Source organism: Pseudorca crassidens, chromosome 13, assembly GCF_039906515.1.
Source record: "Pseudorca crassidens isolate mPseCra1 chromosome 13, mPseCra1.hap1, whole genome shotgun sequence".
NCBI lineage: Eukaryota > Metazoa > Chordata > Mammalia > Artiodactyla > Delphinidae > Pseudorca > Pseudorca crassidens.
Window position 1 is genome coordinate 48,474,544 of NC_090308.1, and position 15,052 is coordinate 48,489,595.

Genomic DNA, 15,052 nt, shown 5'->3' on the forward strand with positions numbered 1-15,052 from the left:
ATTCCTCACTAAGTATGTTTACTTAATGTGCATTTGAAATTAGAGACTGGCTTCCTTCCACTTGACTTAGATACATGTTCCTTTTGGTTTTCTTATCTAATTTTGATGGATGAGTTAAGAGAGTTGCTTTGGCTAGCTCTGGAAAACCTCCTTCCTGGCTGGGGCTCTTGCCCTTTCCCCCCAGGAGGAATTTCAGTGGACCAGTGTAACCCAGAGAGTACTGTTTTGTTAGTAGGAACTATGCATTAGTCTCACTTGACCCCATGCTGTTTACCTTGGTTAACACATGCTTGGTCAGACCATGGTGGCCCGACCGTATCTGCCTGAGATAAAGAGTAGATAATCTTGTATCCTTCAAAGATCTATGCTCTTGGTCATATCTCACAATTTCTAATAGGAATGCTGTGGGTAACAGACCTCTGTGGTTTGGGAGCACTGTTCTCCATGTCTGGAATGCCCTTCTTGGTCTCAGCCTCTTAGTCAACTTCTGTTCCTCCTCCAAGACTGACATACCTCTGTAGAGCTTTCCTGACTTTTCCTCCCTGCCTTCCTTGCTCCTGATTTGTTCTCCCCTGTATACTCAATGCACAAGGCTATAGCAGTTCTTAACTTCCCTTCAAACCTGCCTCTAGTCTCCACGAGGTTACTTATAATCTAGTATTTGGAATTCCTCCAAACATTTTACAGCAGTCTTGTGATTCCCTGGGGAGGGGAGTAGTTATCAGTGGAGAAGGACATAACTCTCCCGTTACGGTTTTCAGGGACTGGGAAAGCAGTTAAATCTCTACCTACCATCTATCACCCGGTGCTTTAAATTATTCACATTGATTTCCAATCCTTACAGATTGCGTGTGATCACGTGAGCACAGACAGCCTGGCTACTGACTCCAGCCCTTCAAAAAAGCCCTGGTCTGTCTGTCTTGATGACAGGTTTGGCTTAGGTCATCAAATTCGCAACAAGCAGTGCCGCCTCTATTCTTTAGGGTAAGTACATTTTACAGCAGAAAACAAAAAACGCTCCTGCAGGCAGCCAACGCTTTTTCAGCAACACAAATTATGAATGGTTGCAGGGTATAACGGGTGCTATGCTTCTTCTCCTGCCATCATTTCAGACTCATCTCTCTGTTATGTAACTGTGGACACTTGCAGAGCACCAGTGGCCAGGGCCACTTTCTCTCCCATTCTGTTGGTAGTAAGTTGACAACTTCCATTTTCAGCATGATGATGATCCTCTTGGTGAAGCCGATGATTCTCAGCTAGAATTAGAGCATTCTTATTAGAAACAGAAAAGTATTAAGAATGCACCTAGAAAAAAAAGGAACAGTGAGTATGTTAGAAATTTTATGCTCAGTTATGATGAGTGACCCAAGACAAATGGCCACTGTTGGATTTTTATGTTTTATGTTTATTTTATGTTCAATGCCAATGGTAAATCTGTGTGTACTTTTACACTGTAAAAAGAAAGAAGAGGGAACTCCTATGAAAATAATGAGATTTTGTCAAAACTGTGGGAAGTTATTGATATTCAGTTATTCAGGCTGAAAATGACCTAAATGTACGCATAGATATAGAGAGCTTTTTGTAAAAGGGTGAATATAAAATAATGAGATTATATAAAAAATATACGAAACGCATCAGTATTCATATAAACAGTCCCGAGAATTTTCAAATTATATGTGTCTCAAAAAAAAGGTAGGAGAGGGTTATTTTTGTTTGGAATACTCTGTTGCATCGACTCTAGAAGCTGTGTGGTTAGGTTCTCAGGCAAGATCCCTGGAGTCCTTTACAAAATACTGGGGACCCTCACAAGTGTCCTCTGCTTGTTCCTCACCGATAGGTTTCATCTCCTCTATGATTTACATTCAGGCTCATGAGTGACAGCTGCCACCCAGAATCCTAAATGATAAGGGTTCAGAGCTGATTTTTGGGTGCTGTGAAGACCCACCAAAAGGTGCTAACGCACGGAGGATCACGACCGTTGTCAAACTTCACCAAACAAGAATTCTTAGAGTCATTGTGGATTAAAACAAAAGCAAAAACAACAAGTTTGAAATAAGTTTCAGGATAATGGACACATTCTTCTATGGGTTAAATGAAGAGCCATGGTATATTATCAGTGGAGCGTGGTACACGGTAGGCACTAAATATATATTTGCTACATAAAGATTGCTTGAGGCAAGAAGACTAAAGAGGGAAGCTGGTTCTGCCATGGTTTAAACTAGGAGCCTGAAGATTAGGAAATGAGTTGCTCAGCCAGTTGATTAGAACAGAGCTCTTTTTCTGGGAACCCACCAGCTATGATGCAAGATTGTATAAAGAATGGGAACTTGTGAGAGTCGAAAGTTTATTTTATATCATATTAACAATGTATGAAAATAGGTCATAAAAATAATTGCACAGTACTACATGCAAATTAGAGATCTCAGCTTGGTCCTGTTTTCTTGCTCCAAACTGCCTTTATGTTTTGGTTAATATTTTACACCCCGGAATAATTTCATTTAAAGCATACAACTGTGTAAAACAAAACTGTGAAAGCTGTTTTGGGGGAAATTTTTCACGTTCCTTTTTGCTTTCCTTATACTTCAGAGCCATTAGATGAAGTGGTTCTGCTGTGAGATTTCAGATTATTACATGTAAAAAGGTAGTTTCTTATTTTCATTTAAATGTTCACTATTCAAAATCAACTTTGTAAAGAGCAGATAGGAGCAGTTGAATTCCACTGGGAAAAGAAGTGAATAGATTTAAGTGCCAACATTTGATTTAAAACCTAACAATGCTTAATTGAAAACTGGAAACTAAAGAAAATATTTCTTATGTCCTAAAAAAGGATGCTTTGGATTGTGGATGTTTATGTTGATTGTCCTGTTACTCAGGATTGAGAATCTTCTCAGGTGAATTGCTTGCTTCAGGGGCAGGTAAATAGCCAACTGACAACACCTCAATTGATGCTGAGGGAAGAAGTGGTGGTCCTGAGGTGCAAGCATTTAGGCGTGTTGGGATAGCTGTGAGATGGGTGGGGAGGGCAGGTGGCAGGTGGGTCACGGGGCACCCACATCCAGGCAGTATGTGCTCCAAACCTCAGGGCTGTGGCAGCCATTCCTATCCTGAGCATAATGAATGAAGCTGCAACGGAGGGGTGAGGAGGGGTGGTGGCCTTCTGGGGGTGAGAGGAAGAAGGGATCTGAGGATATACTGATCAGAAAGCAGAGGCTGAATGCCCTCCTTCTGATCCATGTCCTACCTTTCTTCCACTCCCAAGAACTGAAGCAGCCGTCACCTCTACCTTCTCTCTGATGTCTGAAATTTCTTTACTAAGAATCAAAGCTTTTTATTCTGTAGTTAATGTAAAAGACCTTTTTCTAGGAGAGTATACTCTGAGTAAAGTTCAGTTGAAAATTTAAAGAAGCTCCTTTTCAATTTTGAAAAGGGATAGAATAGACCAATTAAGATAGGGGAAGGCACTGAAAAGGAAGGTTATGTTACGGAGAAAGAGAAAGAGAAGAGATAGGAGGAGAGGATGTGGGTTCACATGATGATATTTTGTCTACTGCATGACTTTAGATGGGGCCTGCCCTGAAAGTCTTTTTGTGTGTGAGGTGGAGGGGTGATGGTGGGGAGATGGGGTGGGGATGAGGGTGGTAGCTAAAGTGCATTGGGAAAATCATCTTTTTATCCTTCATGTCAAAGATTATATTTCAGGGGTAGGAGTGGGAATAGAAGAGAAAACTTGAGAAGGGATAATACATAGGTAAATCTTTTTCATCTCTCCTTTAGTTCTCTGACATGTTAATACCACTTGGTTTGAAGACAGATTCTCAATGTGAGACAGAAGAAAATTTGATACTGATACATGGTTAGGCAACAAGAGCCAATATCTTAGGCAGAAAATCTGGGACTTCTGGTTGCCCTGAGCATTTCAAGAGGAATGAATGAGCTTCAGAGCCAAAATTTTTATTTTTTAATAGTTTAATTAGCACAGCAGGAGCTCATATTCTTTTTTTTTTTTTTTGCAGTACGCGGGCCTCTCACTGTTGTGGCCTTTACCGTTGCGGAGCACAGGCTCTGGACGCGCAGGCTCAGCGGCCATGGCTCACGGGCCAAGCCGCTCTGCAGCATGTGGTATCTTCCCAGACCAGGGCACAAACCTGCGTCCCCTGCATCGGCAGGTGGACTCTCAACCACTGCGCCACCAGGGAAGCCCAGGAGCTCATATTCTATATGAATGAGGAATCAGAAAATCATGGACCCAAGGACCCTTTTTAGACAATTTTTTTCCTAATCACTCTCCCCATGAAATTTTAATACTATAGATACACCGTATATCTATTTATGTAACATATGTATTATCTATGCTTTAGACATAAAAACAAGAAGATTTTTTTTGGCCCTCAAGAATCAATTTTTGCCTGCTTAGGTGTGATATCATCCCTGTTAAGAATATATTTTAGATGAAGTCTTGTCGTTTTATGCAATGTTATTTAATAAAAATTAATAATTATAAAATATTTTAATCCACTCTTCAATGTCATTTATGCTTTGGAAAACCTATTTCTCCTTCTCTAGTAGTTGGCAGTTTACAGATCTAGATAATTATTTGGCCAGATTCTCTGGTTCCTGCTAGGATGAGGAATGGACGACTGAAACTCCTCCTGGGAAAAACACTAATTGTCTTACTTCTTCCAACCTTTCTGTCTTCAGTGATGAGAGTTAAAAACTTTCCCTGTATCTGCTCTGATTTTATTTTTTTAAACAGCTTTAAATTGAGGTATAATTCACATAACACACAATTCATCCATTTAAAGGGTACAGTTCAATGGTTTTTAGTCACCACAGTCAATTTTAGAACATTATCATCACCGCAAGAAAGAAGGCCTGTACCCAGTAGCACTGACTCTCAATTCCCTCCAACCCTCTTTCAGCTCTTTGTCTCCCAGTCCTAGGCAACCACTAATCTACTTTCTGTCTCTATAGATTCACCTATTCTGGACATTTCAGATAAATGAAAGCATATAATATGTGGTGTTTTGACTAGCTTTTTCACTTAGCATAATGCTTTCAGGGTTCATCCGTGTTGTAATATGTATCAGTACTTCATTCCTTTTTACTGCCAAATAATATTCCATTGTATGGATATACCACATTTTATTTATTCATTCATCAGCTGATAGACATTTGGGTTGTTTCCACTTTTTTGGCTACTATGAATAATATTATTATGAACAGTCATGTATGAATTTTTGTGTGGACATATGTTTTCATTTCTCTTGGTTATATACCATTTTATGTTCCCACCAGCAATGTATGAGGGTTTCAATTTCTCCACATTGTCATCAACACTTACTATTATTGGTCTTTTTGATTATAGCCATCCTAGTAGATGTGAAATGGTATCTCATTATAGTTTTATTTTGTTTCTCCCTACTGGCTAACGATCTTGAGCATCTCTTCATGTGTTTATACTCTGAGCTTTTGCTTCTTAGGGAACATAAAGGATAGTCACCTCAATACTCTTGGAAATATTTTAAAAGAATAACCAAGGACTTGAAACAGTGCCACATCCATCCCTTCTGCTCTCCAGTAACACTAAAGGGGATGCAGTTGCCAGCACTGTAGCTAGTTCAAGGGACACTTTTATACAACATGGGAAAGGCATTTGCTCTCTCAAGAACCTTTACTTATCTGCTGCATAATCATTATAGTGATTAGGCGTGGTGCCCCCTAGAGTTGTTTAGTGCACATCCTGCACACCCACACTTAGGGATCCTAGTTGTTGCTTTCTGAGACATCAGGAGAGGAGGGCAAAAATGGTTACTCTGTTATTCTACTACCTTTGGCTGTTTAGTCCTGTTATCTGCCCCCTTCCTATTTCTTCAACAAATCCCTCAGATTTGATGACCTTTCTGTACTGAAGAGTTTTTGTGATCTCAAACCTCTCCATTAACATATACAGCGTAATATTTATAAGCATGAGTTATATAATTTATCTCTCTGCCACATAGAAGGATAGGTTACAGTCTTCATGAAGGCTTATACCTTTGAATATATGTATTAACAGCTTAACTATTTCAAAAATGGGTTATAGTAGAAATTGATAATTGTCCCCCAGTATTCATTCTTCCATTCTTCTTTGGTAACGGAACTCCTGAGTTTAGCAGGGCACGTGGCCACCTTGCCAAAGATTGCATATTCTAGCCTTCCTTGCAGCTACAAGTGGCCATATGACTAACTTTGAGCAATGTGATATGAGTGCAAGTGATGTGTGCAATTTCTAGGCCATGCACCTAGGAGGAAAGGATGTGACCTTCACCTCCCTTTTTACTTTTCTTGATGGCTGGAATGCAGTTGTGATGGCAGGAACTGGAACAACTGTCTTAGACTTTGAGGTAAAAGCCATATGATCATGATCTATATATATGTATATATATAGATACAGATAGACAGATAATTTCTATAAAGTAAAATTTTCTACAGCGAATTCTCTTTCCAGTTAAATAAGTGCAGAAAATAGTTTCCTTATAGACTAAATAGATTTTTGCTATAAAAAGAATTTTCTTTTACTTAATTTATTGTAGTTATTTGTTCAAAGATCTTTCTTCTTTACTACTTCTGAGTTTCTTCAGATCAAGGATCATGTTTAATTTATCTGTCTCTGGTGTCTAGGGTACTGCCTTGAACATATAAAGTGCTCTGTAAATATTTATTAATAAACATGAATAAGTCAGTGAAATGTAGCCCATTCCATGCTGTGTTGGATATTGTACTGTATATTCTGGGAATTCCAGACCCTACCTAATAGTTTTCTTTTACTTAGTGCAGCATTTTGTGGGTTTGTCTGTCATCATTCATCTATCTTCTCAGCACTAGGGATATAGAAATAAGCAAGATTGACACAGCCCTTTACTTCATGGAGCTTTACTATCTAGTAGCTGACAGTTTCCTAGATCCCTAAGTTCACAAATATTCCTTCCATGATTCTGTGTCCTACCCTTACTTGCAGTGAGGTAGAGTGTAAAGAGCACATGCTTTGGAACTACCTGGATTGGATTTGAGTCCTGATTTTACCCCTTTGGGCCACTTTTTGCAACACTTACGTATATTAAATTTGTTCTTCCTGTTGCTTTTTACACCTACCACAAACTTGACTAATTTAAACTAAGTGTGAAGAAGTAGCAATACCATTTTGAATAAATGAAAGTAAGAATTACAGACCTTGATTAAATAAATGTAGTTTATTACTTTCTAATACAGTACATATTATACATTTAGATTAAATGGATTTTGTTTAGTAAAAGCATAACAGAAAATTTACAAATTTCAGTAGTTTCATGTTATTTAGTGTATCATACAGAATAGTTCCCCTTCATCTAATGATTAACTTATATATGTGTATGTGTACTTATGATATTTCTAATAGAGAATCCTTGTACATGTATAGAAAATCTCTGGAAGGATACACAAAAAATTGCTAACTGATTATCTCTGGAAATTGATGGCTAAAATTCTCGTGGTAGGAAACTTTTTGTTTTATATACTTATATACAACTTTAACTTTTTCTAAGTGTGTTTGTTATTTTTTTAATTGTAAGAAGCTAGTTTAAATTGAAAACATATCAATACATAATATAGTGCCTTACTAAAAAAACTAGTTACACAGCTGTTATGTGGTTAATTCTTAAAAATTTCTGAGGGCTTGATTAAAATACATACATGTTTTACAGTGGAAAGTGTTTTCTTGAAATTATATTTTGAAATTTCATGGAGAAATCATTCACTTTTTTACATAGAAAATTTATATGGAAATTATATTTAATGAGTACTTATTTGACTAGTGTTTTGTTCTCTTAGTAAAGCTACAGGACTGCCATTTTTCCACTGGGTTCCATGTTTCCATGATAACACAGGTTTTGCTCATCTAAATTTCAAAAAACTTTTTTTTTGGCCATGACACACGGCTTGCGAGATCTTAGTTCCCCGACCAGGGATCAAACCCAGGCCCTTGCAGTGAAAGTGTGGAGTCCTGACTATTAGACTGCCAGGGAATTCCCTAAATTTCAACAAATTCAATTAAGTGAAAAATCTCTTGGGACAGATGAGTTCTATAACATTCTGATCTATAAAGAAATAAATCTGTGTACTAAAAAGTGCTTTGCAGCGTCTACTGCAACTCTTAGATATACATTTAATGCCAGGTTTATCAGTTAGCTGTTGCTATGTAACAAGTCACTCTAAAACTCAGTAGCTTAAAACCATTATTTATTGTTGCTCACATGTCTGCAGATCAGCTGAGCTTCAGTTGATCCACGTCAGGCTCAGCTGAGAGACTTTACTTCAGGCTGAGGTGGCTAAGGGCAGCTGTGTGTTTCATAGAAGGCCAGTGGATTGTCTGGGACACCTCTGCTCCTCATGTCTTTTAGTTTCCTGAGACCAGCAAGCTATCCAGGGTATGTTTTTGTCACAATAATAGTACAAAAGAGTGAACCATTGTTCATTCTTGAAGTGCTCGAAGCCTAGGATCAGGACTGGTATGTCCCTTTCTTCCAAAAAGCAAGTCACATAGCCAAGCCAAAAAATCAAGGGACAGGAAAGGACACTCCATACGTGATGAGCATGGCAGTAGTGTGGATGAAGGGGTGAAGAGTTAGGGCCAGCAAGTCAATCTGCAACACCAGATTAGATAATGAACAAATTGGGGGAAAGCTTGGATAGAGATTACAATGGTCTGAGCTGTGTGGGTTCAATAGGAGGTTGAAAATAGGAAACAGGATCTCTTGGGTAGAAGGAATGGGAATGTTTGTGAGAAGAGTGCTGAATCTTTTTCTAGCCAAAAGTGTCAAGAGAATTACAGCTGAAGAATAGCAGAGGGCTAACATGACATGGGTCCGGTGAGATTAAAAGAATGTAGTGGGAGTGAAGGGAGAGAACAAGGCAAACAGAATATTAAGAATGTTTAGGTGGAAGATCTCTGTAGTGAAGACTTACTTTAGTTAACTAAATTGTTACCCAATAAGCTTGTATATTTCCAAATTATAAAATAGTCTGTAATAGTAGAGTCTAAGAGGATGAAGCATTTCTGCCCTGGGTTCAGGTTTGGCCAATGCATTATAGATACTCTGGGATTTTGGTATCTTTAAGCACATCTAATTATAGTATTTGGGGCAGAAAAGTCATAATCACCTTTTTTTTAAAAAAAATCATCTTCTCTTGGTTAATTTCATGTTTTTTCATTCAAAATGATGCTTTAATCAAAGTTATGAATCTTATATCACCAAGTAAGGAATATTTATGAGTAAATTAAAAATTTGTAACTATGAATATTCCACAATATGTGTTACCTAACTGGGTACTTAAGTACAACTAATTCATGATTTCTACCCCCTGCTGATGTGAATTTAGGTGATATACCTCTTGCTTCTTGAGTACTAGATCCAGTAGAACCACATACGTCTGCCTTTTTTCTTTAACTGTACTATTTAAAATGCACTCCGTTCTTAAGAAAACAGCTGTTGTCTTTAAGTCAAACTGCATGCACAGCGCCATAGCCATGCACCTCTCCCTAAGGGAACTGTTGCTCAGACTTATATTTTTGACATATTCTGAGAAAATCTCTTAAGACGACTAGATAGTCTTCTTTGTTTCATTGCTACTATAATTTATATCTTTTTTAAAAAAATCAATTTGATACGCTTCTACATGTTTGAACATGTGGTTCTCTGGTCTGCATTTAGCACATAATTTCTCTCCTTTCTTTTATCCAGCTTTTAGCTTTAATGCTTTTTGTGAAGGAAGGTTTATGGAATGTGTACAACAAGCCATGTGTTAAAACAGGAGAAGGCTTGATATGACTAAGAAAATTGACCTTGGCACTGTCATTTTTGTCAATACAACACTTTTGCTCCATATATTTTTTTGTTGTTGATTTTCATCCTCTTTCTTTACAGGCTGGGAAGTGATGATACCCATTTTGAGGTCAGCATGGCCAATGATGGATGTGAAGTGCATCGTTTTGATCCTACTGTTAAATCAGCTCATGTTCTGGAGAGTGAGCGTTTTTGGTATCACCGCTTGTCCGTCGACTGGCGGGACTCCCATCCAGCTGTTGCTGCCCGAAAACCATATAGCAACACCAGAAAACTGAGAACCATTTTGAATGAATTTGGGCATCACAAGGTCAGATTTTTCATTTGATTTCATAGTTAAAGTGAACAAACTCATAAGATTTTTTTTTTTTAATGCAAACCAAGGATTGGATAGTTGAAGGTCCAGTTTTAACCTTACTGATCACTTATCATTATTTATTGAGTCAGCTCTGTAGATATAACGTTTGGGCAAGGATAGAGATTTTAAATTGATTTCAAGATTTTAGTTGCTGTTGAGTAGTGCTAAGGTTTTGACCAAGACTGGGCAAGGAGAGTAAGAAACTTACTCTGGTGTGGGCTCAAGAGTACCATTTCCATTTGGGAATTGATTTTAAATTTCCAGACAGAGCAAACTACTTATGTCAGCTTCAAATACAAAAAGTAATCAGAACCAGGTTTGTGTTTGATAAGAGATCGCTTGTTTCTCACTGTTGTAACAATGATTTTGAGTCTCTTAAAGGTCAGAAGATACATGTAGCTTTGATTAAAATGTACTTTGTAAAATTGAATGGACATTATATGTATTGCAACTGATATAATTATGTCAAAAGACGTCAAATCTCTACAAATATTTTATTGTGAATGGATAGCAAAAGGAAACTCAGTCTTTGAACTGCATGTTTTGAAAGCAATTTTTAGATGTGACTAATTGCATTCTGTAGGTAGATACTAGAGAAATTCTCCTGAGTGTAGTTGTCTTGCCTTTGATTACCAGCTCTTCTTGGGCTTGGCCTATCTTGGCCTATTATTCCCAGCCAGAGATGACATGTAATTTAGGACATGCCAGAATGGGTGTTCCTGAGATACAGTGTACATGGAACTCAATTTTAAATCTGAGTTGGCTGCTTGATCTTTAATAAAAAGACTTTTCCTCTGCACTGTTCTTTTTGCTCCCCCTCCCCCTCCTCCCCTTCCTCCTCCTCTTCTTCCTTTTAAAAAAAAAAATCCAAAAACAGAAAACAAAAACTTCCTTTAATTGGACAACAGGAACTTCTTCAAGAACAACTTCAAAGAATTTGGTGTTCTTTTAACATGTGTTTTGAATTTTGTATTTATTTTGATTTGTATTTTGACTTGCCATTCAGAGTAACTAGCATTTAATAGTTAGGAGCCTTAATGAAACACGTATAGGGGTTTTTGCGTAAAATCTTTGAACAGAACCCAAAGAAGTGAGAGCATTTTTTCAGAATATTGTTTTGTTTTTGCTGCATGTTACCTTCATAGACATGTTTTTTGTAGCTGAAAATTACAGGCTTGCCCCTTTTAGCATGTCAACTCTAGGTTATTCAAAGAGCTAACTACTGATTCCTTGTGTTCATTTAGGAGTCTTGCTGCTCCCCCTTAATGCTCTTTACATCCTGGCCCTCCACCCCCATTCTTCAAAGAAAAGACTGAGTAGAGAAAAGAGGTGAAAAACACAAAGCCATTTTGCTTTTATTGGATAATATTTTAGCCAAAGATTTGGAAAATGTGAGGATAAAATTGACTTTGAAAAATGATCTGTGGATATAATTTATCTGTGCCACATTTCATATGAAAAACGTATTTTCAGATAACCAGGTAGGCACCTGAATTGTGCTTGTTTAATTAACTCCATGGGAGCTGCAGTGGGCGAACCTTTATGCTGTAGCTGAAGCGTGATGCCTTTTACAACACTGCTCCTGAGACAGCAGAAATATTTACAGTGATACTTAAAAGGGATAAATGTTTTAAAGGATTTTTTATATTCTTAGGGCTATTATTTTATTGAAAACACTAATAATGACACTTAAAAATGATTAAGATGGTAATTTTATGTTGCGTGATTTTTACCATAATAAAAAAAAAATGGAGGAAAGAACCCCATAAATAGTGAAAGTGATCTGGCTCAGAATTGCCAAGTATGTATTTGTCGCTTAAAAAAGAGTCCCTTGCTGAAAATCGAAAAGATACTGGTATTCTTTCATAGAGATTTTTTGGGTGAATCCTTTAAAACAAAAACAACAAAATCTAAAGCCATTGGTGAGTGATTGCTTCCATTAGGAACATGCTTCTAGCTAGAAGCTACGTGGTGCCAGATAAAAGGAAACCTCATTTCTGGCCTGCAGCAGGCAAGGTCTGTTTTCATTTCTCTGCATGTGTACAGACCCTGGTAAATACGATGTAGCGTTCTGGCAGGGAAAACAAATGGGAAAAACACACTAAAAAATGTCAGTGTGTTTGCCTTGCCTCCTTCACTTATTTTTCCTGCAAGTGACCATAGAGACCAAAGGGGTTTTGTTGTTTTGTTTTCACTTCATGACTTTAAAATATCACATATAGTTTTGCGATGTTTTCCATTTTAAGGAGTTATTTTTCTTCTTCTCTTTAGCCATATGTACATTCCAGCAACTCAGGAAAAAAATGTAGGCAAAAATGAAAGGCAGAATTTTGAGATGGTGACAGTAAAATGCATGTGGCTTTCTTACTGCTTTTAAAACTCTTGGGTAATTTCAACTTCAAGCCGTAAATCAGAAAACCTTTCTAGAGCATCAAGTGAGAGCAGCTGTATCAGCAAAAGTGTGTGCACGAGAAGCCCAGTCTGTCAGGGAATAATATCACCTGGGTCCAGCATTATTTGGAATGATTAACTGTCTTCTCTTGGCTGAAGTGCTTGTTGCTGTAACTATGCATAAGAATTTTTCCAGAACATGACTAGAAATATCGAATCTGAGATTTCTGCTCATATTAATCATAATGGTTGCTTTCTTCTGAAGACTTTATTACACAGAGTATCCTAAATGATCCAGGCTGGTTAATGAGAATTATTATTTTCAGTCATAACCATGCTGGAGATAATATGAATAACAGGACTGGCTGCATTAGAGCTTACCTCTGTGAGCTCATTACTCTAGGTTTGAGGCATGGGTGATCTTGTTGGTTTTTGGCATTGGGCAAGTCATTTAACCTTTCTGACGCTCAGTTTGACTGTCAGTAAAATGGGGATATTATGATACCACCTAAATGGATTGTTTCTGAGAATTGGGTCAGAGAACACAGTGTGAAAGCCTTCAGCAGAGTGCCTGGCGTCAATTTGTCATTTGATTGTAAATTCAAAGAATTTTTATTAACAATTTCAGTAAGTTTTTACTAAATTTTATAGAAATGTTTTCTTTTTTCTCTTTGTTTCCAGGGAAAATATATTGGCAATTTCTTTGGAAATTGCTAACTGCACCTAATTCTAGTCAAGAGTTTTTAATGAAAGTTTTGTGTGAAATTGAAGGGAATTGGTCGTTCAGACTTGGTCGTAGAAGAACTGTTCTTGTTTGCCTCCTCAGGGCACTGAACAGCTTTGTGGTGATTGTATAGAAAGTAAATCCTGTGCTGTATAGAAGTGAAATAAGCTGCTGAGAGTTAATTCAGAGCAGATGTAGACCATGGGGGTTGGGGCAGCTGGTCAGGTGATGCAGGTGCAGCTGACTTCTTGCTTGTTCAGCCCTGGGGGGGCAGGTCCTCCCTCGCCCAGGACGTTGCCCCCGAGGCTGAGTGCCCGCTTGGACTCTGAAAGGAATGCCAGTTTCTGCTTTCCTGGGCAGCCAGCCCGCTATTAATTGCAAAACATCTGTTGTATGCTTGGTGCTGTGTTTAAGAGAATATGAGCTTTGAAATTAAACTACAAAAAGATTCCTTTTTCTTCTCGCTTATCGAGTTTGCAGATATAAACAACATGTTGATACTGCCCTACATTGAAATGCTTGTTGGGAATACTGTTCACACTTTGCTGCTGGAAATGGAAAATGATAAGATTCTTTCAGGAAGAACATCGGACCATGTGTATAAGTTATGTCACTTTTTATTTCTAGAAATCTTCTTTGCCTTAAATTCTGTTTTGTCTGCTGTTAGCTCTGCCATACCAGCTTTTTTTTTAGCGGGGGGGAAATACGTTTTATATTAAATGATATTCTAGAGTCCTTTATTTTTATATTTTTTGGATATAGTTTCAGTTTATGTGTAGCCTGTAAGAGTGACATATTAAGTATAGGCCTGGACTGTATTTTTAAATCCAATCTGAGAGTCTGTCTTTAAACAGGTGTGTTTAATTCACTTACCTTTATTGTGATTACTGGCATATTTGACAAATTTCAATTCTTTTAAATTGGGCTATTTTTTTAAAATTCGTCTTGGTTACCCTTAAATTTTAAATGTATATTATTAACTATAAAATTTTAAAACAACGTATCAAATTAGTCAGTATTTCTATATTCCTCCTAAACACAACAAGGATCCTAGCAACTTAACTACCCATTGAATATGAGCCCCGCATTGCTATTATCTGGAGTTTTAGTTTACCTCTTTAAAATTTTTATATTTTCTTTTGAAAAGATGTAAACATAAACGTTGGAAGAATAAGAATAATACAATGAACTCTCATATATTCATCACTGAAATTCATCAATTGTTAATATTTTGCCACACTTGCCCTCTCTCATTTGTACAAATATTACATTTGCATTTGACTGTTGTCTCTGCAGATTTTTAAAAAACTCAATGGAAAGGAATGGATGGATACTTCTATAATACATCTATGTATGTGAATTTAATCCATTTGTATTTATCGTGATTGCTGATATATTTGGATTAATTGCATCTTTGTTATATCAGTTGGCATCACGATTAATGTTGAAACAATGAAAATATCCTTATTAAAGTCGGGGAAAAATAAGGATACCTGTCATTATCATTAAAAAAAACTGGATTAGAGCTCTTTTAAAAAAAATCTTATTTTGAGATAATTATAGATTTGCATGCAGTTGTAAGAAATAATACAGAGATTCCATGTCCCTTTTCCCAATGGCAAACCTATAGTATGATATCACAGCCAGTATATTGACAATGATACAGTTCAGATACAGACCATTTCTAGTACTGTTGGGATCATGTTAACTTTTTTTTTTTTC

The 15,052-nt window shown here is 37.2% G+C and overlaps 1 protein-coding gene across 4 annotated transcripts in view; it reads left to right on the forward strand.

The window, feature by feature from the left end:
- The window catches only part of METTL24 (methyltransferase like 24), a 151,855-nt gene that overhangs the window by 38,126 nt on the left and 98,677 nt on the right, over positions 1 to 15,052 (forward strand). For all 4 annotated transcript variants that reach the window (XM_067702355.1, XM_067702354.1, XM_067702352.1 and 1 more), the window contains exons 3-4: positions 845 to 984; positions 9,939 to 10,167. In XM_067702355.1, coding sequence (XP_067558456.1) covers positions 845 to 984; positions 9,939 to 10,167 — 369 coding nt within the window. The remainder of the gene's footprint in view (positions 1 to 844; positions 985 to 9,938; positions 10,168 to 15,052) is intronic.